Source organism: Exophiala viscosa (assembly GCF_022695815.1).
Source record: "Exophiala viscosa unplaced genomic scaffold EDD37scaffold_6, whole genome shotgun sequence".
In the NCBI taxonomy this organism is placed as follows: Eukaryota; Fungi; Ascomycota; class Eurotiomycetes; order Chaetothyriales; family Herpotrichiellaceae; genus Exophiala; species Exophiala viscosa.
The window spans coordinates 546,953-569,188 of record NW_026944358.1 but is presented as its reverse complement, the minus strand read 5'-3'; the positions used below and the strand labels follow the sequence as shown (position 1 = coordinate 569,188).

General features: G+C 51.6%; 9 protein-coding genes across 9 annotated transcripts; 5 read left to right on the top strand and 4 right to left on the bottom strand.

Moving 5' to 3' along the window:
- Positions 1 to 98: 98 nt before the first annotated feature.
- On the bottom strand, positions 99 to 2,237 carry EDD37DRAFT_429959 (Tannase/feruloyl esterase). The gene has a single exon (XM_062812659.1). It carries the CDS (start codon positions 2,074 to 2,076, stop codon positions 493 to 495), a length of 1,584 nt encoding a protein of 527 aa, XP_062669470.1. The 5' UTR covers positions 2,077 to 2,237; the 3' UTR covers positions 99 to 492.
- Positions 2,238 to 3,513: 1,276 nt separating this feature from the next.
- EDD37DRAFT_609797 (uncharacterized protein) lies at positions 3,514 to 4,867 on the top strand (the record flags this gene model as incomplete). The annotated part of the gene is made up of 4 exons (XM_062815159.1): positions 3,514 to 3,609; positions 3,655 to 3,676; positions 3,712 to 3,825; positions 3,882 to 4,867. 4 exons carry the CDS (start codon positions 3,514 to 3,516, stop codon positions 4,865 to 4,867), a joined length of 1,218 nt encoding a protein of 405 aa, XP_062669469.1.
- Positions 4,868 to 5,545: 678 nt separating this feature from the next.
- EDD37DRAFT_429659 (uncharacterized protein) lies at positions 5,546 to 8,631 on the top strand. Its single transcript, XM_062812656.1, has 3 exons — positions 5,546 to 6,177; positions 6,231 to 6,499; positions 6,548 to 8,631. The coding sequence occupies exons 1-3, from the start codon at positions 5,879 to 5,881 to the stop codon at positions 8,482 to 8,484; spliced, it is 2,505 nt and encodes an 834-aa protein (XP_062669468.1). The 5' UTR covers positions 5,546 to 5,878; the 3' UTR covers positions 8,485 to 8,631.
- Position 8,632: 1 nt separating this feature from the next.
- On the top strand, positions 8,633 to 10,429 carry EDD37DRAFT_429634 (pyridoxal phosphate-dependent transferase). The gene is made up of 2 exons (XM_062812655.1): positions 8,633 to 8,977; positions 9,047 to 10,429. Exons 1-2 carry the CDS (start codon positions 8,945 to 8,947, stop codon positions 10,214 to 10,216), a joined length of 1,203 nt encoding a protein of 400 aa, XP_062669467.1. The 5' UTR covers positions 8,633 to 8,944; the 3' UTR covers positions 10,217 to 10,429.
- Positions 10,430 to 11,747: 1,318 nt separating this feature from the next.
- Positions 11,748 to 13,667, top strand: EDD37DRAFT_429913 (MFS transporter). The gene is made up of 2 exons (XM_062812658.1): positions 11,748 to 12,330; positions 12,383 to 13,667. Exons 1-2 carry the CDS (start codon positions 11,874 to 11,876, stop codon positions 13,567 to 13,569), a joined length of 1,644 nt encoding a protein of 547 aa, XP_062669466.1. The 5' UTR covers positions 11,748 to 11,873; the 3' UTR covers positions 13,570 to 13,667.
- Positions 13,668 to 14,156: 489 nt separating this feature from the next.
- Positions 14,157 to 15,867, top strand: EDD37DRAFT_429664 (uncharacterized protein). Its single transcript, XM_062812657.1, has one exon. It carries the CDS (start codon positions 14,657 to 14,659, stop codon positions 15,518 to 15,520), a length of 864 nt encoding a protein of 287 aa, XP_062669465.1. The 5' UTR covers positions 14,157 to 14,656; the 3' UTR covers positions 15,521 to 15,867.
- A 331-nt stretch (positions 15,868 to 16,198) lies between these two features.
- On the bottom strand, positions 16,199 to 17,297 carry EDD37DRAFT_429614 (short chain dehydrogenase). Its single transcript, XM_062812654.1, has one exon. The coding sequence runs from the start codon at positions 16,972 to 16,974 to the stop codon at positions 16,225 to 16,227; it is 750 nt and encodes a 249-aa protein (XP_062669464.1). The 5' UTR covers positions 16,975 to 17,297; the 3' UTR covers positions 16,199 to 16,224.
- On the bottom strand, positions 17,149 to 18,974 carry EDD37DRAFT_429581 (vesicle-fusing ATPase). Its single transcript, XM_062812652.1, has 2 exons — positions 17,665 to 18,974; positions 17,149 to 17,575 (listed from the first exon to the last, which is right to left on the bottom strand). The coding sequence occupies exons 1-2, from the start codon at positions 18,847 to 18,849 to the stop codon at positions 17,324 to 17,326; spliced, it is 1,437 nt and encodes a 478-aa protein (XP_062669463.1). The 5' UTR covers positions 18,850 to 18,974; the 3' UTR covers positions 17,149 to 17,323.
- On the bottom strand, positions 18,975 to 20,985 carry EDD37DRAFT_429585 (SET and MYND domain-containing protein). The gene is made up of 3 exons (XM_062812653.1): positions 20,560 to 20,985; positions 20,209 to 20,508; positions 18,975 to 20,155 (listed from the first exon to the last, which is right to left on the bottom strand). The coding sequence occupies exons 1-3, from the start codon at positions 20,845 to 20,847 to the stop codon at positions 19,100 to 19,102; spliced, it is 1,644 nt and encodes a 547-aa protein (XP_062669462.1). The 5' UTR covers positions 20,848 to 20,985; the 3' UTR covers positions 18,975 to 19,099.
- Between the last annotated feature and the right edge of the window lie 1,251 nt (positions 20,986 to 22,236).

The window sequence follows — 22,236 nt, the reverse complement described above, 5'->3', positions numbered from 1 at the left end:
AGTGAGGGAGAGATGGCACAAAGAGCCGTCACCTGGAGGAAGCATCGTCTGGCGGGAAGCAAACTTGACAGTTAAGCGCAACAGTGGGCATCCTGGCGCCGTTCATCGGTCAGACAATGAGTGCTGTTCCTTCACATGAACGGCCCGGCAGATGTTTCAACTTCGATACTCCATAACAGTACAAACTTATCATTCCACCTTAAATCCACTTTCCACCACCGAGATAAAACCCTGCCGTTCCAAGTAGGATCCATCCATGATCACTGGACCCATGGGATTCGTCACAAGCGAGGTCTGGGTTCGATGGACAGCCTTATTCATCCCTACCGATCACAGTGCCGAATGCTTTGTGAATGGCTGGCGTTGCTGGCAAGTTCTATTGCTAGACTGAGGGCAGTACTCCACTTGTGTCTCTGTGGGCGGAAAAGGGCTTCTCCGATCACGAAGACCTTCATTGCCTAAGCGGCCGACATATTGCCCTCCAGATCTCGTTCAGAAATTGCTCTCACAGGCAAAGCTAGCCGCTTGTGCTGGATCACCGGACCCGGTATACTTCGATACTGACGGATATGGGCACAAATTCTGCGTACGAATGGTCCCATTGATGGCGAAAGCAGTGGCCGCTTCCAACACCCCTGGAGCTGTGCCATTTTCGACCCAACCCCTGAGAGCCGTCAAGATGTCAATAGGGATATACCCAAAGCCCCCTCCACAGTGCCCGACTCCAGGGGCAAAGAAGGCGCGATAAAAATCGCCAACCGTGGGATCGAGTGCCGCAACTTGATCATAGTAATGCATGGTGCCGTTAGGCATGATGAGGTTGTCGGCCAGGCCCTGCCATGTCAACATCTTGCCACCACGAGCTTTGAAAGCCGAAAGATCCGGGTCTGCCGTACCCATGACGGAGTCGTACTCCTGGTGAGACTGGTGAGTCAAGGCCGGGAACTGTGCGTAACTGATATTCGAAGTGTTATAGTTGGGATCCTTGAACAGGAAATTTCGATACCAGCTGTCCGAAATCTCGAAAGGTTGCGGAATCGTTGTGCCGTTGCTGAATGTCTCCGTTGGCGCCAACGAGCTGAAATTGGTACCAGGGAGGATGCCGTACCAGGCACTACTGCCGTTGGCCGTAAGAGGACCTTGCCAGATTTTCTTCACAACGGTCGCAGTTTTGTTCGAGAATTGTCTCTGACTCCCGTCACTGTCGCAGATGTAAGTCTTTCCGATCAGACTTGTAGGGTCAAAATTGCACAGTCCAGGAGCCGCAATGATGCCATCTTCGAGGCCGTCTAGGCCATCACATGCGGCAATGGTGGCGGCATTCACGGCGTCGAACTCGCATTGGGGAGGTGCGTAGCCTTCATTGTTCATCACAGTGAACGGCCATTGTTGCGCCGGAGTGAAGTCATTCCACTGTACGGCGGGCGCTGCAGCAACGATCCCGTCATAATCGTCAGGATACCTTTGAGCTTCCATCATGCCTTGTCTCCCACCTGTGGAGCAGCCTTGCCAGTACGAGAACTTTGGTGCAGATCCGTAGAAGCTTGTCGTCACTGCCTTCCCCAAGACAGCCATATCATGAACACTCCTTGAAGCGAAGTCCAGCAGCAGATACTGATTGACATTCCCGTCGCTGGCCAAAGCCCAGGAAGTAGCATCTCCCGAATCATTTGATCTGTGGCCGGCATCTGTCGAGACTGCAGCATATCCACGTTGGACTGCCGGTGCCAGAGACGACCACGACCCTGCTACATAGCCTCCACCTCCAATACCAAGAAATATGCCATTCCACCCGGTCACGGGAAGCCATACCTGATTCAGGACCAGGTCCCCTGTTCCAGGATGCGTAAGGCTGACATTGACTTGACAAAAGCTGACAGTAATGTTCTGAGCTGGCCAATTGTTGTTTTCTCCGGTGATATTGATCGAGTAATCGTTCACCATAGAGGCAGTCAGAGAAGTAACCAATGCTCCAGGGACGACTGGATTGGCGATCGCTACGCTTGTACACGAGTCAACCGTAGCGGCAGTGTGAGCCCAGTGGCTGATACAGATCAAGAGCCAGAGGTTCTTCATTTTGGCAATGTCTCCTCAAACAGCAACGTCCTACCATGTTTAGGGGCTCTTATACCAGCCCAAAGCGGAGAATCTCCGTGTCGACGTCAGTAGACTCATGGCCAACTCCTCACTCGGCAGAATGGTGCCGATGGCACTGTGCGATGTGAATGCGGGGAACGTGTCCACAGTTGTACAGCAGAAGTTGGACTCCTCGCTCGATGTATCCATGGTTGTCGTCTATTGACGGTAGCTGACAAAGAATTGCTGGCGAAAACTGAGGAGCTCGCGAAGCGTGAATTGTTCCTTGCCTGCATATCAGTTACGTCGCTAAGTTACCTAGTATGTTTCTGCCGAGGCATAATAATCAGATTGTTTTCATCAGAATGATTTCGCGGCAACACCTGATCTTGTGTTGAAGAGGAGATGCTCCCATTCGTGGCGGCTGCTTCGATCATGCCGTGGTTGTGCCTTCTCATTGGAGCTTATGTGAAGATTGTGAAGATTACCTTTTGAAGGGGGAGTGTCAGGCAACAGAAACAGAGTTGGCGAGTCTGACTCAACGACAGACGATGAAGCCTCTCCGTAACAGATGTTGTCAGAGGCGGAGGATTAGCCCATCGATGGAAGTGGGTGAATATAACCTATCTGGCAAGGCTGGCTCTCCAAGAAATGTCCAGGGACACGTTCTGATAAGTCATGTCAACAACTTGTGCCTAACTCCCTCCTGCTGCATTAATGTCACGCCACCATGGGACTGATAGTGCATACTGAGTTCAGTACTACTGTGCGAGCGATTCGAGCCGCCGAGGCATAATCGGGTGAACCATGAAATTGGCGAACACGTAGGTATTCAAAGGTGATCCGATAACTCCCACGTAATTCGGTCCGTCTACAACTTGGATACTTCCTGGTGACTGCATTATCGACCCATAGTGAGCCAGCTCCCAACTAATAAGATGCCGCCATAAGAGTACTACCATCGAGTAGAACGTCCCTAATCGCACGCTAATGCAGACCTCGTTTATCCAACAAGGCAGGTCAGCGGTGATATTGCCATGCTGCTAAATAGTGTACAGGCGAAGCCTTTTGACAGATGCTTGTTGAGTGGTTGCGAAATATGAATCAGGGGGCCAATAGTCTTCTGTCTCAGCAGACATGAAATTCGCGAAGACCACTTAAAGTGTTCTGAGTCTTCCACATGAGCGATATCGAAACAAGCGGAACCGGGAAGCCCGCCAGCCGTTGAAGGGAACAAAACGTCCTTATCAATCTCTCTGCGGGTTGACTTACAAGGCGATCCTAGCACGGTTCCCCAGCGCTGGCGCAACGTCACGGGTTGATTGCACCCTCTTGGACCTTCAGCTTTGTCAGGGCTGAGACCTTAAATGGCAGTCATACATCTATGAGTCCTGCCAGTAAGCCGCCTCTCGTATCGCTCTTAAGGTTGTGTGGATTATGCAGGGCCGCGACGCCCCTCGGGATGAAGTCGAATATCCCTTCATGACGGCCAATCCCAGCAGCAAGGAGCGAAAGAAATCGTTTGCACCTAAGGTTCGAAGTGGATGCATAACTTGCAAGTACGTACACTTCTCGCAGCCTCATGGGTTGCCTTCCCTCGGTGCGGTCACCAGTTCTCATCTCTTGACTTATCAGGCGAAGAAGAGTCAAATGCGACGAGCGTAAACCATGTTGCCGTCGATGTACTCAAGGTGGCCACTCCTGCCTCGGCTACGAGCCCGATCGAACCTGGCGTTTTGAGTCCGGCAGGTCAGTGGGGGCAACGGCCCCTATCTCGATGATCTTGCCATTCAACAACGCCGTAGAAGCTCGATCTTTCCAGTTCTTCCTCCTCAATACTGGACCCCTTCTAAGTCAATTCTCTCCGGAGCCTCAGAAGCTGCTGGAAGCCATCATAAGTTCTGCTTGGCATTGCAATGCGAGCAAAAACCTTCTCATCGCCCTGGGAATGACCGATGAATGTCGTTGGACCGATGCCCCATCGCTGCCGCAAGACAATGGTTGTGCTATCTCTTACAAGACAGCGACCAGGTTTTATGATGCTGCAGTAGGACTCATGGCCAGAGAGAAGTATTCCATCTCGGATGTCTTGATTGCCAGTATACTGGCCGCAGTCTTTGAATTAGCTCACGGCGAGATCCAATATGTTGGGCTACACCTTGATTCAGCAGTGAAAATTGTCCAGAGAGGTGAAGGAGATCCCAATCACGACAAGTCTCGGTCCTCGCCCGAAGCCAGCTTCCTTCGGATGATATACATACCTACTCTTGCTGCATGTCAAGAATTTCACCGCTCAAGGACAATATTTTCTTCTGGAAAGTTAACCGCACCAACCTGTGATCGTCAGGCCGTTACTATGTCCTCGACTTTACCCAGCGAGTTCTTGTCGTCGGCCGAAGCAGCTTGCTCCATGGGGAAATGCTTCGACTTGCTCCATGCTGGCAATCTGTCGCCGGCTGGGGCCGTCTTCTTCAGTCAAAACTGGCTAGAAAGGGCCCGGAGATTTCACGTCGACACGGCTGATCTTTCGGCACAGAGATGGGCGTTGTTCATCGTATATGGCACTATGGGCTCCTCGATCGAGGTAATATGTGGTGAGCTGACGGAAGCTGAGGCACAGACACGGTGGAACTTTATCAGCTGTCAAGTTGGGAAGATATCAAAACCTCCAGGCTTTGATGGTCTCGTTGAAGTCCTGACGTTGGTAAGCAAAGCTATGGGCTGGTATTGTAAGCGTAGCGAGCCCCTGAAAGCCGCAAGGCGAGTGCTGGAAGAGTTGCACAATCGTTGAAGATGTACTGGCATAGCTAGGGTTCGGCTCGTTTCACTCGTGCAACTGGCAGAAATGCAGCCTGAAGGTGTTTCCCAGCACGAGAAATGGGGTCAGGTTCCACTGCAGCAGGCAAAAGGCAATTGTAGCTGTACCCTGACCCGTGGCTGCGAGCAGGCCATCATGAAGCCATGCAATAGGGAAAGTTTTTGGTTACGCGGCCTTGAGGCCTCCAAGGTACTTATGGTGAGGTCACTATTTACTTCTCTTGACATTGGAGACCTGCGGTATTTATGGTACTGCAGGCGCCTAGGCATCCCGTACTCGACCACTCAGCCGAATACGATGAAGGCGGGCCTAGGTAGCCCTGGGTTACCCCGAATTGACGCTTCAGCCTGGTAACCCCTCTGGGGATGCACAGGCACCGTACATGATGGTCGTTGGCCTCCCTAGCCTACCAATAGCGTTACGACTTCAAGTCCTGTCGGTATGATTACCCTGAATACTGATACTGTATCTAGCCTCGTTGAATGAGTCACTTGTCACTTTTGCCCATGTATTGTGTCTGGAAGCCTACCATCCGACGTGGTCCAGCATAAAGTAATACAAGTAGGTCGCACTCGTACACATCTACCACAGTAAGCTGAGGTTATCCAGCTGAGGTTATCCGGCCTCTAGACGTGGGTTCTCACATGTTATGCGCGATTTGCGAGTACCACGGCAATCCGTTCAGGCGTCCCAGCCCCATCACGGCTGCCATCCTCATGCTTTTAAGTATGAAAGTAGATCATGCCGGATAGAGACCATGGTCTTCTCTTGGTACGGAGTACTTGATCATTTCTCAACAATCTTCGATTCCATTAACCGTTTCACGGGAGATTCCGTTCTCCGCATTTGCACTTGCTGGTACGGACGTAACATTTGAGGCCCAACGTCCGCATAAAAGCTTCTTAGATCTCAACACTGAGAAGTACGGACAGGCAAGTATCAATCCCTCTTTGCCGTCTTGGCCACGGCAGCTCTGCGCATCCAATGGCTCCCAATCGCCTGCGCATTGTTATTGTCGGTGGTGGTGTCGCTGGTCTAGCATTAGCAAGTGCACTGGAGAAGGCCGACATTGACTACGTACTCTTGGAAGGTCGTCCGGACATTGCTCCCTTCCTTGGAGCGTCCGTCGCTATCACAGCAAATGGTTTCCGAATCCTAGATCAGCTAGGATGTGCCGGTACCATCCAGAATGCCACAGTCCCTATGAGCTTCGTCCAAACCTGGGCCATGAGAGACGGAAGACTCGTCACGCAGTGGGAGTCGATGCTGGTCATCTTGAAACGGTATCGCTTCCTGATGCTTCATTAGTCATTGCCATGCTGATCGTTACCTGTAGAAACGGATATCCCTTTTCTTTCATGGATCGACATTTCCTTCTTAAGACCCTATACGACAACATCGAAGATAAGTCCAAAGTACTTCTGGGCAAGAAGGTTTCCAGAGTCGACCACAGCAAGCAAGGAATCTCCGTGCAGTGCAAAGATGGGACAACGTACACTGGTGACATTGCGATCGGCGCCGACGGTGTGTACAGCATTGTCCGCAACGAGATGTGGCGCCACATGGATATCGCGCAACCTGGCCTGCCCGCACAAGAGAGAAAGTGTAAGTCCGCAGTTACTGACATGCCGACAAACCCGCTGACGGCATTAGTGATGTCTGCAGAGTACAAGTGCATGTACGGGGTGTCACGACCTATTAAAGGCCACGAAGGTGACTGTGATCCTGCATACTTCCACCGATGTGTCGGTCAGGACATCTCCTCCATGTGGAGCACGGCTAATGACGGCCGAATATTTTGGTTCGTTTACGAGAAATTGGACAAGGTATATCATGTGCCCGATATCCCCAAGTTCACCGACCAAGACACTCTGGATCTGGCGCAACGTTGCGCCCCATTGTACCTTTCTGACAAGCTCAAGTTCTCCGACGTCTGGGAGAACCGAATCAAGTACATGTGTCTCCCGCTGGAAGAGGCCTTCTTCGAACATTGGAGTTATGGTCGCATCGCTTGCATCGGTGATACCGCGCACAAGTGGACGCCAAACCTGGGTGCCGGAGCAAACAATGCCATCGAGGATGCCGCCACAACCGCAAATGCGCTTCACATACTCTCCCAATCCAAAACACCTCCTGACCACAAGGCTATTGAAGCAGCACTATCAGGCATTCGCGAGCGCCGCAAGTTCAGAGCCGAGACAACGTCCAAGGCAACGAATATGACCACGAGACTGGATGCTACCAAGGGTCCCAGGGAGAGGTGGATGACGTACTATATGGTGCCTTGGTTCCTCAAGGAATACCTGATCAATCGACAATCGACGGGAGCCGTTGGTTCCGAAAAAGTGGACTACCTTCCAGATCCGCCCCAGTCACTGTCGGGGACACAGGCTTTCAACCATACCTATAGCTCCGGAAAGAAGCCTTCAATGCTTGGAAGAGTGATTCCAGCCTTGCCTCTCTTGCTCCTAGCATATTGTGCATCCACGATCTTTTCCAACATCATCCAGCATCCTGCGATGGGGACGACTTTTCGAAAAGTCCTGCCTTCAGGCCAGCTCGAGTTCAATGGCCAGACATGGAAACTACCAACCATGACTTCGCCGGTCAGCATCATGGTAACGTTCTTCTCACCTTCTCTCCTGAACGTCGATCCGGTGCAGAGACTCCAGATGATCACCTTCATAACCGACCTCGCACCACTATGGCTGATTTGGATCTTCGAAAGTCACCGTCCCGCCAACGTCATGACATGGGCCTGGCTGCCAGTGATATTCGGTGCCGCGTTCCAGCTCAAGGGTATAGGTATCGTGGGACCAATCTGGTTCTTCCTACATTATGTCCAGAGCCCACTCGGCAACTATTCGGCGCTGGACTGGCGAATGGTCAATATGGCAGCGGCCAAGACTGCTTTGGTCGCAGTCCTTGCAACGCTCGTCATACCCACGTTCGCCATGTACTTCTTGCCCGACCTTGATCAACGCCTGCAAGTCAATGTGGTTTGGCAGGTCTTCCCTATTGTGACTGTCATCTTCCACTACCTGCTACGAAAGCTCACTGTGTCGGATACCACGAGAATTGACCGACTGTACAATGTGCACGCCGACCTGCCGTATGTGCGATTCGCCGTGTACACCCTCTCAGTCATCTCAGCACTTACATTCAATTGGGTCCGCTTCACCTCGACGGCCTCCCTTGCGTCACTTATTCTCCCTAATTGGAATGTCATCAACGCATTGTTCCGTTCTGAGCCCGTCGATCTCGACTTTCCAGCAGCTACAAAGGTGTTTCTGCAGGTCGATGGGGTTGTGTGCTTTGGTGCCGCCTTTGTCTGGTTGGCGTTGCTGATTCATGATCTGAAGAAAGCGGAGATGACGAACACTGCCTGGTGGAAGATTGTGGCGTTTGCGGTTGGTGGCACGGTAGTGGCTGGCCCTGGCGCGGTGGTGGCGCTTGCATGGCTTCGGAGAGATGAAATACTCGCGACGAAGAAGACCAAGGGGTCTGTGGGTGACACTTACGTGGTCAACAAGTCAGGCCCTACAGCAAGTGAACTTGCTAGGCTCCAGAATTTCCTTAGCAAGAAATGAGGGGAGGTACTTGACTGCTACCTTAGATCTGCAGTCCTATCGACATCTTCGATAGGACCACTCCTTAGTATCTGTTAAGCCACGAAGCCTTAGCATAGTTCCTCCTATTATGTGTATCTACGCATTTGTTTGTGTTTCGAATCCGCTGAAGGGTGACGTTCTACAGTACCAGGTTTTGGTCATTGGCTGCATGCCTATGACCAGGCCGTTTTGGGCGTGGAAGACCGTAGGACTAACCCAAAATAGCGATCAAGCGCGCCCTTAAGTCTACAATGCTCCGCTGCGCTTTCAAACGTCACCGGGAAGGGCGCACTAGGGCCTCCAGTATATCAGAAGTACATGACTCAGAATAATGAGTACCATTTCAATCCCACCTCTGGACACAGATCTTATTCAGTGATTCCTACGAATAGCACCTATCAAGCAGTGACCACCAGTCAGGGCCAGCACTATTTCCACAATGGGCAAATTGCCCATCTTCGAACTTCCGAAGGTAGGCAAAATTATTCATCATCCGGGGGACAATGCATTCAGATAAGCTGACGCAATTTCCGGTCTACAGTACATCGATGAGAACGCAGTCCAGGCAAAGCATGTTCTTGCAGGCAGTGCTACTCCCAGTCTGTCGATCGAGGACCTCATAGCAATCTCTTCGGACCCAAATGCAACGGAGAAGGCGCTGAACTTCCGGTCTCTCAAGCTAGGCGGCGACTTACGCCAGGGCACTCCTGCCGTGCGGAACGCTATTGCAGGCCTCTACGACAAGGAAAAGGGTGTCTTACCAGAGCATATCATCACGGCTATCGGGACCACGGGCGCCAATCTGACCGTGTTCCAAGCTCTTCTCGGTGTCGGCGACCATGTCATATGCGTGTATCCCACCTATGGCCAACTTCCCGGTCTTCCCAAGGGCTTTCCCTGCGAGGTCTCGCGATGGGAGCTCGACGCCAGTAATGGCTGGAGACTTGATGTCGGAGAGCTCCGCAAACTGATCAGACCTGACACGAAGATGCTCGTGTTGAATAATCCCAACAACCCCACTGGCTCACATATTGACGTGGTCATGCAATCTCGGATACTCGAGATTGCTCGCGAGCACAACCTCATTGTGGTCGTGGATGAAATCTTCAGGCCACTGTTCCACGCTGTCCAAGGAGAAAAGATGGTCCCGTCGTTCGTGGAGCATGAGTACGGCAAAGTGGTCGTGACTGGGTCGATGAGCAAAGCATGGGGGCTGTCTGGGGTCAGAATAGGATGGATCGTATGTCGAGACGAGACTCTGTTCGAATTACTCGTGAATGCTCGTCAATATACCTTCCAGTCAGCGAGTGTCATTGACGAAGTCATCGCCACAGAAGTTCTGGGCGATCGGTGCCGGCCGGCCATACTCAAGAGACATCTCGAATATGCTCAGAAGAACCTGCAACTGTTGGAGGCATTCGTCAACGAGCACAGCGATACATTGTCGTGGAACAAACCAACTGCTGCTTCAACCGCGTTCATCCGGCTGTCTTCGAATGGTAAGCCCATGGACGATGTGGAGTTCTGTCGTGCGGTACTCCAGGAAGAAGGACTGCTATTCAGTCCCGGCAGTCTTTGCTTCGGGGACGAGAGACAGACAGCATTGCGAGGTTATGTGAGGGTTCATTTCACCCTAAAACCGGAGGCGATGGTCAAAGCATTGGAGGCCTGGGACAGGTTTCTTGCAAAGATGCGGCAGTCTCTCAAATAGGATTCGTGATAGGATTGACAGAGCTGGGCGAAGAAGGTGCAGGGAGACCCGTATTTCGTACACTGTTCGTATACCTGAGAGCTTCTTAACCTCAAGGTCGGACTTGTCGGCAAGCATGTGCCGTGGGGCGGCTTGCCAATTTCGACACCTACCAAATGCAGCAATGCAGCTTGACTCGTCCTTAACCTGATGCAAAATCAAGCCAGGCAAGCAGCGCCCTTGTCAAGTAGACAGGCATGTGCTGCGCAAGCCCTGCATGACCTTTAGATCGGCATTTCCGACAAAGAGATCAGTTCTGGCGACGAAGGCCTAGACGTTACAAGAACCGTCGCGGGAACTCTTCGTGGATGGCTCACTAGGCTATGCATTATCAGTAGCCACTTACCATCTCACAGGTGGTCGATTCAAGCATGATCGGAATCGAAAATGAAGTGCAGACAACAAGGTCTTTGTACTCATGCCGTCCTTGCAGGTCATTACTTCAGAGCACATCCCGTAATGTCTCTGGTAATGTGCAGACCAGCAGCTATACGTCTGATGGATGTCAGGTGCATCGTGGTCAAGGAAAGGCTTGATTCGTTGCCAGTGGCCCAGAAGTACGAGTGTGCCGTCCCTGATGTTGGACAACTCTTGGGCATCCACTGCTCAGGTAGCAGACTTTTCGCAGGCCTGGCCAAAAGTCCCTGCACATCGATCAACAAGCATCCAACCACTGGAATGCAAAATACACGAGTACGATGCCACCCAAGCACTCGGCCGTCTATCGGCACGTAAATCCGGGCCTGATCATTGTACGGTCCTGAGGCTTTGAGAGTCGATCGAAAGATGCAGATTAGCTTGACAGGCCATGGAGAAAATAGCCACCGGTTGACTCTTTGGGAAACTGCCAAGCGCCACAGTATTCAGCAGCAAGACGGATAGGAATCTAAAACAGGATCTGAACAGAAAGTTAGCAAGGCTAGCAATTTGCACTTGACGTGCCGGCTTGCCCAAAACCGCGATATAGCTTGAAGAGGAAATGGACAACATGTTCACGAATAGCAGGAGCTGGCCGCTAATTAGCCAGCTGCCAACCCTTTGGCTCCCCTACCGCAGCACAGCCCTACCACGCAGTAGGGGAGATTTCAGCAAGCCACGGGCGGATATCGTCGCCGATGCTCTTAGGCGACACGGCAGGTCTGGGGCTAGTGAGGCCTAGAGTCTGGGCAGATCTCTGCAAGCAGTATCGCCTAAAGACTGGCCAATCACCCCGAATGGATAACTGCCCAAGCCTGGCTCAGCCGCTATGGCGGTTCCAGACCAAACCCTCTTGGGAAACCGTTTGTTGTTTGCTGTCGATTTCGACGTCCAGCCTCGACCTGTTTAGTAAAGCATGATTCTGCGCGATCCCAATGAGCAGCTTCGAGACGCTGCATGTGGCCCGTATGCGGCTGCAACCCACATGCTGGTGTAAAGGCTATCCCGTCCCTCCGTTCAGCTTCAGCCAGCCTTATGGGACGGAATTGTCGGTATGTGCACTATGCCTGGGTGTCAAGTTCTTTTCTGACGGACAGGTATGAATATATATAACCCCTGAGATCGCAACCCTTGTGGCAATGGACGCCACAAGCATAAGCGAAGACTTCTCTTTCACACACATTGACATCCGCCCTTCATAATGGCAAACCCCATCAGAGATACCTCTGCTGGTCAATTACTACGAGCCGTCGGCTTCAAGTCATGGTTGGCATATCCTGAAGAACTTCCTAGCTTCGAACCTCAGCAGATGCCCGCCGTGCCAGAGACACTGCCCGTCACCAATATTGAAGACCTCGAGAAGACCCTATCCAAGATCGCCACCAAAGAGACCGCAAGCAACGGACTGACCTCCGAAAGCTCATCGGAGAAAGATGTCGGTGAAGCCATCGTTGTATCGTGGACTTCCAACGATAAGGACAACCCCCGCAACTGGTCCCAGGGAAAGAAGATGTATACCTTGACGCTGATCAACTTGTACACTTTCGTCGTCTACCTCACAGCCTCGATCATCACACCAACTGCAGAGTTCATCGTGAAGAGATACGACGTCTCCATTGTCATGGCAAGCCTTGGCCTGTCAATGTACGTCGTCGGATGTAAGTCGCCCTCCAAAGCCTGCACACAGACGTCTTGACTGACACTTCCTAGATGGCTTGGGACCAATGTTCTTCAGCCCACTGAGCGAGGTCGCCTGGATCGGGAGAAATCCACCGTACCTGTACTCGTTCATCGTCTTCTTCGCCATGTCGATCGCCTTGTGCTTCGTGGACAATTTCCCAGGTATCATCGTCCTACGTTTCCTGCAAGGATTCTTTGGCAGCCCGTGCCTCGCTAGCGGAGCGGCCTCGATTGAAGACGTCTATGACATCTACAGCGCTCCATACGGATATATCTTCTGGGTCGGCGCGATGTACTGTGGTCCAGCATTCGGGCCGCTGCTTGCCGGGTACGCCGTCGTGAGCAACTGGCGGTGGCCATTGTACGAGGTGGTTATAATGGCCAGCATTATTCTGATGTTCTTGCCGTTCCTGCCCGAGACGAACCCGAACACCATCCTTCTGAGTCGCGCCAAACGCCTCCGCAAGGCCACAGGCAACAAAATGTACTTGGCGGTCTCGGAACTGAAGCCGCTGCGATTCGGCGCCGCCTTGACGGAAGCCATGATCAAGCCGCTGGAGATCAGCGTCAAGGACCCTGCCATCGCATACGCATGTATCTATGGGGCCCTGGTGTACGCAACGTACTATTCCTTTTTCGAGGCGTTCCCGCTCGTTTACCTGGGAGTTTATCGCATGTCGCTCGGTGCCATGGGTCTCATCTTCGCCGGCCTGGTCATCGGGTGTGTTGTCGCCATCATCACTTACGCTGTGTACCTTCGCCATTACTTCATCCCGCGTTCCAGAAAGTACCACGAGCATCGGGGACACCCGGTCGAGCAAGAAGAGTGGCTGCGCCCAGGTCTGATCGGAGTCTGGGGTCTGCCGGTTGGCCTTCTGATTTTTGCATGGACGGCCCGAAGCGACATCCATTGGATTGTGCCAACCATTGGGATTCCAATTTTCGCGACCACGTCCTTCTGGACGTTTCAGAGTCTCGTGTGTTACGTTGCGCTTGCGTATCCTCGCTATGTCGCATCGTTGTTCGCAGCCAACGATTTCTGCAGGTCCATGACTGCTGCTGCCTTCGTGCAGTTCTCCAGACAAATGTATATGAACTTAGGGATTGGGAAAGGTGTCACACTCGTGGCGGGATTGTCGGTCATTGGTATCATCGGAATGCATGGATTATATTCCTTTGGGCCATACCTGAGAGCGAAGAGTAAATTCACCGGATAGAGTGATGGTGTGGTTTGAGGACGATGTCAATTATGTATGTTGCTATGATTGTTCATATCAATTCATTGCTAGCAGGCGCCTTGTACCGGATGATTAGCAAGGCGTACAGGAGATATGAGCAATGATAACGAAAGTAGAAATCAGCCTGGTCGTTTTTTCATCGCCTCTTCCGCGGCATTCAGTGAAAGCGTGCTTTTAACGTCTCGCGGTGAGAAGCATTCGGCGCAATAGAGTTGCTCGCGACAGTCCAGGGGCAATATGTGGTGCGAGCACATTGTCCAAGATAAATCCGATTCCCTTTCGTGGTATTGAGAAAATGTTAGATGTAAACCATTGGGAGGAAGCTGCATATAAGCCTGAAAACCGGCGCATCTAGACTTTCGGACAACGCACCAACTCACCGACTGTCCTCATTCCTTTATGGCCTGGTTCCCCGATTTTGTTTCGGCACAGACTTGCCGAGGACAGGAAGCAGATTTACCTGCTTAGTAGTTGTGTCACAATTGCGGTCGGACAGCCCATGTCACATGGCGCACGATCACAGACTTGGAGCTAGGACAGGAAGTCCGTAGGTGCCAAGCGCGCATACATGCGGCTTACATACCCGAGTACGGGAGAACGAGACGCTGCCCGTGCATATACTGGATCCGAACACTTGGTGTTCGTTGCATCCATTTTCGAAGCACGATCTTGACAAGAACATGGACCGATAGATGTTGGCTGGCATGATGACGTTGTAGAGTCCTTGGTGTTCTTTCCGGCCTTTGGTTCACCGCCGCAAGTAGTGTTGCGGGTCACCTGCTTGGCGGTTGGAGTGTTCAATTTTTGAGGCCTTTTCTCCACCGAACGTAGACCCCGAACACCCGCGAAGTCATTGCCCGCGCTGTATTTTGTTGGCGCGGAAGGACGGAGACCAAGCCCGCAAGCAGCCGAATTGCTGTTTGCTGCCCCTATTGGGACAAAATGTCCACTGGTGATGAGAGCAGAGTCAGCCCTCTCACGCCGCAGCGCACACAAGATGATCTTCGACATCGACAACATTTCTTGCCCATAGGAACAATATTCTTGCACCATCGTCTTTGGAACCATGGCCACGTCTGATAGCGTAGTTGTACTTTCCTCTAACGAACCTTCTGTCCATACATCTCAAAAGACCAGCGCGGACGGCCCAATACAAACGGGAGACAGTCGCCCACAAGATGGCAAGTCGGATTGCTTCGTCGCCCGACTTCGGCGACACCTCTCGAGTCCTATCGAGGTGACCATCTTCGCAGAGGTCGAACTCCTCATCCTCACCTTCTGCACCGGCATCCAAGATGTCACGACGTTCCCAGACTACCATTGCTTCGCCTCGAACCAGACTGGTAACACGGTCATGCTGGCGATGGCGGTGTTGTTGCCAGATGTAACACACAAGTTATTCGTGACTGCAAATATTGGAATGTCGTTGGGATGTTTTCTGTTGGCAGGATATGTGACGGGACAGTTGAGCCACATTATAGGGGCACGCTCTCGCGTCTGGATAGTGTTTTGCAACTTCTTCCAGACAGGATTGGTCTTCATCGCAGTGGCGCTGCAGTACACACACGGTGTGCATTTGGAGAGTCCGCATACTATGATCGTGATTGGACTGCTCGCCTTCGCATCTGGCAGCCAGGTAGTGCTGTCGAGGTCTTTGGCTATGACCGAGATAAGCACAGCCATGGCGACGGCTGCGTGGGTGGACCTTTTGATTGACAAGAATCTCCTTGCGGTACACAACCGTCCGAGGACACGACGAGCTAGCTTTCTTGCTGCCCTGGTGGCTGGTGGCTTCTTTGGTGCATACATCTATCGCGAGGTTGGCTCGGCATTTGCCATACTGATTTCGGCAGTCGGCAAACTGGTCGTGACGTTTCTGTTCTTGTTCAACGGAATGGAGAAGTCCCAGGGCAACACCAGCATTGTGTAGTAGTGTGTCTGAGATGTGAAAATGAACGACGAGATGTGAGCAATGTTATTTGAGGTGAAGGAGAATGCATAGTCAGGATCATGGCGACGGTATTGATATGTTTGATGATGATGGATTTTCTTAACGCGAGTGAGCAGGACGGCATTGGGTTTGAAATCGGTTTTCGTGAAGCAGGCACGATGAACTGCCATCTAGATGGTTAGAACATGCATAGCATAGGTATCGTCCCTTAGTATATGGTTAGCTAATGAGAGGTCGGAACTAGATCCCAGTTTCCACAGTTTCTGTGCGGTTGATTTGTTCGGCGTTCATATGTATGAAAGATCATCGTAAGTGCATAACATGACTGTGAAATAAGAAAGGAGAGAAGAAGTTTGAGGTTGTCAGAGAACGAGTAAGGATACAGACCTCCTCGAAGCACGCCATATCGACGGATTGGTGGCTTTGTGCTCGGCGGTAGTGGCTAGGGTGAACCATGAGTGCTAGATGCGCACCTCCGCATTTTTGTATGACGACATGTGCATCTTAGGCGACAAGCAGGTCTGAGAATTGACTGCGAGACTTATTACCAGCATATCGACCCGAGTGAAACACGGATTAGACACAAGCGGAAACCCTTCTGGGCAGGCTCACACTGCTGCGAGGAATTGACACCAACTTAGAACAATGTATCCGACGACGGTGCCGTGGCAACAATGACGGCTCTACCAAGGATACAGTTCCCCAGGTTTCTCATCGTGCAAGAACAATCCATTCTCCCCATCTCTCTTGCCTTCTGCAATAGTAAACAGACCATTCGCACTCTCATCCGGACTCTTTGCAATGCCCGCCTTCTCTTTGTCCTCTCGCTGCCCAGCCAGATCCGTGATCACATAGCCCGGACAGAAGGCAAACACCTTTACCTTACCCCTGTACTCCCAAGCATCACATGCCGCAAGCATATTCAGCGCCGCCTTATTGGTGCGATACGTCTTATAGGCCTCGTTATACGCAACATTCTCCGGATCGCCGCGCATCTGGATAGAGCCTAGCTGTGAGGAAACGTAGATCAAACGAGGTGTGCCTTTTGACTGAAGCAGAAGCGGTGCAAAGGCCTGCGTCACCATCGCCGGCGAGATTGCATTGGTTTCCAGGCAGTCGCGGAGGATGGAGCGAGAGAAGTCCATAGGACAGACACCAGCGTTGTTGACGAGAACGTCTAGGTGGCCGTGCTTGGCTCTGATATCTTCTACGGCCGCGGCGATGGAAGTGTCGGAGGTGACGTCAAGCTGAACCAGGGAGATAGAGCTGGATGCTTTCGTAGACGAAGAGTGGATAGACGCAATTGCTTTTTTGCCCTTCTCAAGAGAGCGACTGGCCATGATACAGTGGTAGTTCGGCTGGGCAGCAAAGAGCTGGCAAGTAGCAAGGCCGATGCCATTGTTACCACCCGTGACCAGAACCACGATAGACATGTTCGACTCACTGCTTGTAATCAAGAGCAAAAAAGAAGCCGAGTATTGCGGGGGGTTTACCTTGTACCTATTCAAAGGTTTCTAAGCGTTACATGTATTGAACGTTCACATTCACCATTCGGCCCGACTCCTACAGGGCCAAAGGTGTTGCAGTCATCCACAAAGTAAAAAAGAGGCACGGATTGTCGCAGAAAAGATGCTTTCGGACGAAACCGTCCGGAGAAGACTGCGGGGAGGTTGACACGCTATGTGAAGGATAGAAACCGACTGGGGCAAAAAGGGTCCTTGCGCATGGGATTGAGCACTTCGCAAACATGCTGCAAGCCGGATTGTCAAATTGTCCCAAACCTCATTTCTCTTCACGTAGTTCTTTCCTCAACTTCTCGATCTGGCGTTTTAAATTCCGCCAGAGGACGTAATCCTCCAAGTCTTTGTCCTTGAGCGCCGTTGCTATTTGGTCAGCACTCCCATCAGCAACCTCAAGAAGTTCCCAAGCTTCTTCCAGATCTTCCATTTCGTGCTTTTGCACAGCCTTATGCCTACCTTTGTCCTTCACGATGGACAGTAGAGCACTAACAAATGCTTCTTGGATATATGCAAACTGTCAAAACGTCAGAAAATTTGCCCGACAGCACAGCGGCAATATCAACAAGCATCACGCTGCATGATTAGGAAAAAACGAGCACTTACCGAGAACTTCTCAGTGATCTCCGCAACGGCTTCACATATCTCATCTGGAAATTCAACGTCCTTTTTGTCGCTCAACTTCCGCTGCCAGTACTTGCAGTACTGTACTCTTTGGTCATAACTCGGGTTGGGAAAGAAGAATTTCCGGTCAAAGCGTGAAGGACGGTTCGCGATACCCGGATCCAGACGGTCAAGGTGATTAGTGGACCCAATCATAAAGATCCCGTCGTTTGGAGATATGCCGTCGACTGCGTTCAAGAAGAAGCTGCGCACATTGTCTGTCACCACACTGTCAAGATCCTCAAAGACCAGATAGCACGGCGCTTCTTGGCGGGCCTTGCTGAAGATGGCCTCGATGCTGTACACGGACGGCACAAAGCTGATGAGTGTTTTGACGTACAGTGTTGGGACAGGGGACTTTCGCTCATGCAGTGAACGCATAGTTGCTTTGATGGAGATTGTCTTTCCATTGCCAGGAGGTCCGTAGAAGATGACGCCCCGCTTCCACGGCACACGAAGACGGTCGTACTGCTCTTGTGAGTCAAAGAAGCGCTCGACCGTGTCGAGGAGATCCAGTTTCATATCTTCGTCGAGAATTACATCCTCCCATCGCGACTTCTGCACGCTCTCGAATAGCAGTCGGTCCTTCATCCAGATACCTCGGTTGAACACCCACACTTCAGCATGAACCGTTGAACTCCATCTACCGGCTGCTATGGTAAGGGCCTGGACCGCCGCCTTGTCGCCCAAGATGTACTGATTGCGTGTTTGCGGATAGGCACTGACTCCGTCCCGTCCGATAGCGTAGTAGACCAGAAAAGACATGTCGTTCCACTTGTACAGGTAGGATCCAAAATGTGTTAGTTCAGCCAATTTACCATTGCTGCCACCAAGACGTCTGGCGGGCGGCAAGAAAATAGTCCACCTTAGTGAGTCGGGCCAGATCTTCTGGTCGGCGTCGTTTTGTCTGATCGTCTCGATTCCTGCATGTCCCGCTGCGGCGTAGGACTTCAGGTTGGCATAGGCATCGGGAACGACGGTGATGGGGACGCTCGGGTGCTCTTTCTGTATAGCATTGAATAAAGCGGCATCCGTGCTAACACGTGGTGCGGAAGCATTTTGGAAGAATGTCTTTGACACTTCGTTGGAGGCTTCTTTGGGAGCATTGATATACTCCGGGGTATCCATGGCGACCAACGATGAGATACTGGAGAACACCTGAAGCCAAGCGTTGAGAGTTCTGGCTATGAAGCAAGAGAAACATGCACCGATGTTCAAACTTGGCAACCGACATCTGAGGTAGCATTGTAGTGTTTAGGCATCAGTCAGTCGATGTGACGATCCCTCCTTAGGCGGGATGTTGATCTTCGAGGCTAAGAAGCCGACAAGCCGAGTACCCCCCAGCTTGCCGCTTTCAACTTTTGGGGGCCGAAATGCATCAGCTTGGGGTCAGCGTTGCTCCGCCCCGGGACGACAAATCGATGATTTCTTGTGACACTCCTTCCTTTCGCAGCTGATCACGTATCTGGTTGTCCAGCCACAAAGCTGTTGCCTTGATAACAGTTCCCTTCTTTTGTTGATATTCTGGCCAGAAACCACTTACGCTTGCGATGGTTTTATATGCCTGGTCAATCGAGTCTTCGAAGGCGCCATTGATTCTGGCACCTTCATGCGAGACCCGATAAATAATCTCAATCAGCACGCAGTGCAATAGTCCTAGCATGCGAAACCTGCTGCTGGCCTCCCCAATCGAGCCGTCGCCTTGGATTCCTGCCTCGAGGCAGTACAAGCATATACTCAACAGCACCCACAGCTGCGCCATGCGAATCGGATGATGTTGCTGCTCATGCATCACCGGATAGACAGCTCGCATGAGAATAGCTGATTGTGACAGAGCTTCCGAATATCGATTGGAGCTGAGTAGCCCAAGCAGCAGGAGGTGACGAAGTTGCGGCCACGGGTAACGATAAAGGGGCCAGACTGCTGTTCCAGCCAAGTCAGCCATGATGCTGTTGAGATCGTCAACCCGAGTTTGTTCCATTCCTGGATGCGACTCAATGTCCAGGAGCAATGCTATGGCGTCGCGCCCCACTCGAAGAGACTTGGAGGCCAGCAGGTTGCTTCCATTTTGATCTGAGAGCATGCTATTGGTCTGGTGGAGGTTGTCCCTTGTGGTGTTGGAACCTCTCGCGCAGAGATTGCACCAACATCTGAAGAAGTACCTTTCCATGAGCTCTCCTCGTCTATTCTCAAGAGGCAAGGTGTTGTCGACATATGACAGCGTGATCTCCTCATTCTTTGAGATATCCCGTAGCGCATGTATCGATATGCCGCCGGGCTCCGCGAAGCCTGGTTGCTGTGATGCCGGTAACACCTGGAATCGTACGAAGGCATTTGGGTCACAGGAATGATTCAGTAGAGCTGTACTTGGATGTAAGGCCAGGCCTAAGGGGTCAAGAGTTGGGCTTGTAAGCGTAAAGGCATTGACAGTCAGCTAAAAAAATATCAGTGTGCATAGCGTTAAGAGGGGCGTGAAGGTGGTCTTACTATGCAAATCAACCGTAAAATCAGTTCAAGGCTCTGCTCGGATCCGGAGTAGGACTTGGTCGCTTGCGCCATCAGCATGAGATCCTCCCAGCGCTCACCTCCTTCCTTGCGAAGCTGATCCAGGTGAGCTTCTAATGCAAGAAGCCGCACCCATTCACCCTCAGCCAGTTTTCCTGCCTCTTGCTGTTTCAGTAAGCGTACGATGCCCCGAACGTTAGTTGGGAGAATGCGTGGGTGCAGCCTTGCGAACAGTTTGCATTCCAGACGGTGATAAGCAGACCAGGCTTGTCTCTGGCATTTCTTCGATGGCATTAGCATGTGTTCGATTGGAAAACTGGGGAAGCAGTTCACCTGATCACAGAATCTGACTACTTTGCAACCACTGCACGTTTTCAAAGATCGGGCTTGTTCAAGGGAATAAGATGGCAAACCAGATTCTCCAGAAGTCCGAAAGCAAAAATAGCAGTGGGTAAGAAGTTCAGCTGTTTCCAGTGCCACTATGAGCGGCTTTGCAACATACATGAGCTGTGATTTCGCCTTGACATTTTTGCTGCAGAATGTAGCATTGCCACGGCCAGGGGTTCTCCTAGTGTACACGTTTGTATCTTGAAAGACTTGCTCTGGGACATCAGATGCCATTTCTGCGAAGAAATAATCTCGCCCGCAGACTCGACCTACGACCGCTGTGCAGCCACAGATTACCACTCGAGAAAGCAGCAGTAGTAACGTGTAGCTTTGTCAGATTCTGTTTCTCAAGATCGATCTGCTGCCAAGGGCAATAAAGACGCGAAATTATTACAGTAACAGCAAGTAACAAACCTTTTTAGACCGTGCATGCTTGGCATCCGGGGTGATCATTTTCTACCACTGCCAACGTCCTTCTGGGTGCCCTGATAAACCTTTACCACAACGCAGCACCGATTGTGATGAGCCTCGGATACCTCTCGCTCCCATCCGCTAAAGCGCACGATATGTAGCATGTTGGTCATGAAGTCTCAATCGTTACTCTATCATATCACTACTTTTGGACACCAAACAAAAGATTGTGCTCCAACCTTTTCGAAGCAGCTCAATCGCCTCCCCAATAAGCAATCATGTTGTCGTGCCACAACAGACCTTGCCTACCTAGTACCCTTCATCTCGAAAGCCACGAGATATATTGGCCAAAGAACAAGCGGTCCTTCTCTGAAGTCGAACTGAGGTTGCAATATTCAACAAGATAGGTAGGTACCGCTCGACGTCCGACATGCTCATCTGCACCCCGCCCAAGACTAGATGTCCAGGAACTGAGGACGAAACCCTTCGAAAAAATCTGAGGTATGGCGCATTGATTGAGATCTGCCACCATCAGTGGTTTTCTGCCGGGAACGTCTTCAATGATAAGTTTTGGCAATAATCGAGATCTTGGGATGCTATCATCAATTTCGTGACTGCAACTCCGTTGCAACGTTGATGTGTTGCAAGAACACGGGTACAGAACCAGATCCCTCAATTCGAGTGGCACCTTCCCCTGCGCGACCGGGTGCCAATGGCGGCCACGTCGAATGTACAGTTTTACGGCCGCGCAGTCATCGCCATCGCTATTCCATCATGATGCTGATGAGCATTGAGAGTGAGTGGACGTCGTACTGCCGCTCTCGGTGGAAGAGGCCGACGACGAGGAAGTAGACGAGGATGTCGATGGTGATGAGGTGAGATATCTGGGACGCGCACTTGAGGGCAGTATCAACAAGTCGGTAAGTGCTGAGCATATTTTACTCGACTCTGTGGACTGGCCCTGTTCTAACGACATGACCTCTAGGCTCATTGAATGTACTCTCTAGATGATTGCGAAGCTGCGGTGATGAGTGCAATGCCCCAGATCTTCAGGGAAGCCTCCATCATTATATCACTAGAGACCGGCTTTCTGAACAAAGTATGTACCACCTATGTTGGTCCCAATGCTACTTCCATCAGCCACAAAACCGTTTTCTCCCTGTTCATGGAACCAGACTTTGTCCGCAAGAGCTCGAGTAGCACGCAAAAATT

What these genes read in the sequence shown, in the direction of transcription:
- EDD37DRAFT_429634 (XM_062812655.1), top strand. Translation starts at nt 8,945, where the DNA reads ATGGGCAAATTGCCCATCTTCGAACTTCCGAAG. An exon ending in CCATCTTCGAACTTCCGAAG is followed by an intron (nt 8,978 to 9,046) that starts GTAGGCAAAATT and finishes TCCGGTCTACAG; the next exon opens with TACATCGATGAGAACGCAGT.
- EDD37DRAFT_429664 (XM_062812657.1), top strand. Translation starts at nt 14,657, where the DNA reads ATGGCCACGTCTGATAGCGTAGTTGTACTTTCCTCTAACGAACCTTCT.
- EDD37DRAFT_429585 (XM_062812653.1), bottom strand. Translation starts at nt 20,847, where the DNA reads ATGGCATCTGATGTCCCAGAGCAAGTCTTTCAAGATACAAACGTGTAC. An exon ending in TAGTCAGATTCTGTGATCAG is followed by an intron (nt 20,509 to 20,559) that starts GTGAACTGCTTC and finishes ATGCCATCGAAG; the next exon opens with AAATGCCAGAGACAAGCCTG. An exon ending in TTTTACGGTTGATTTGCATA is followed by an intron (nt 20,156 to 20,208) that starts GTAAGACCACCT and finishes ATATTTTTTTAG; the next exon opens with CTGACTGTCAATGCCTTTAC.
- EDD37DRAFT_429959 (XM_062812659.1), bottom strand. Translation starts at nt 2,076, where the DNA reads ATGAAGAACCTCTGGCTCTTGATCTGTATCAGCCACTGGGCTCACACT.
- EDD37DRAFT_429913 (XM_062812658.1), top strand. Translation starts at nt 11,874, where the DNA reads ATGGCAAACCCCATCAGAGATACCTCTGCTGGTCAATTACTACGAGCC. An exon ending in GTCAATGTACGTCGTCGGAT is followed by an intron (nt 12,331 to 12,382) that starts GTAAGTCGCCCT and finishes GACACTTCCTAG; the next exon opens with ATGGCTTGGGACCAATGTTC.
- EDD37DRAFT_429581 (XM_062812652.1), bottom strand. Translation starts at nt 18,849, where the DNA reads ATGGATACCCCGGAGTATATCAATGCTCCCAAAGAAGCCTCCAACGAA. An exon ending in AGATCACTGAGAAGTTCTCG is followed by an intron (nt 17,576 to 17,664) that starts GTAAGTGCTCGT and finishes ACGTTTTGACAG; the next exon opens with TTTGCATATATCCAAGAAGC.
- EDD37DRAFT_429659 (XM_062812656.1), top strand. Translation starts at nt 5,879, where the DNA reads ATGGCTCCCAATCGCCTGCGCATTGTTATTGTCGGTGGTGGTGTCGCT. An exon ending in ATGCTGGTCATCTTGAAACG is followed by an intron (nt 6,178 to 6,230) that starts GTATCGCTTCCT and finishes CGTTACCTGTAG; the next exon opens with AAACGGATATCCCTTTTCTT. An exon ending in GCCCGCACAAGAGAGAAAGT is followed by an intron (nt 6,500 to 6,547) that starts GTAAGTCCGCAG and finishes TGACGGCATTAG; the next exon opens with TGATGTCTGCAGAGTACAAG.
- EDD37DRAFT_429614 (XM_062812654.1), bottom strand. Translation starts at nt 16,974, where the DNA reads ATGTCTATCGTGGTTCTGGTCACGGGTGGTAACAATGGCATCGGCCTT.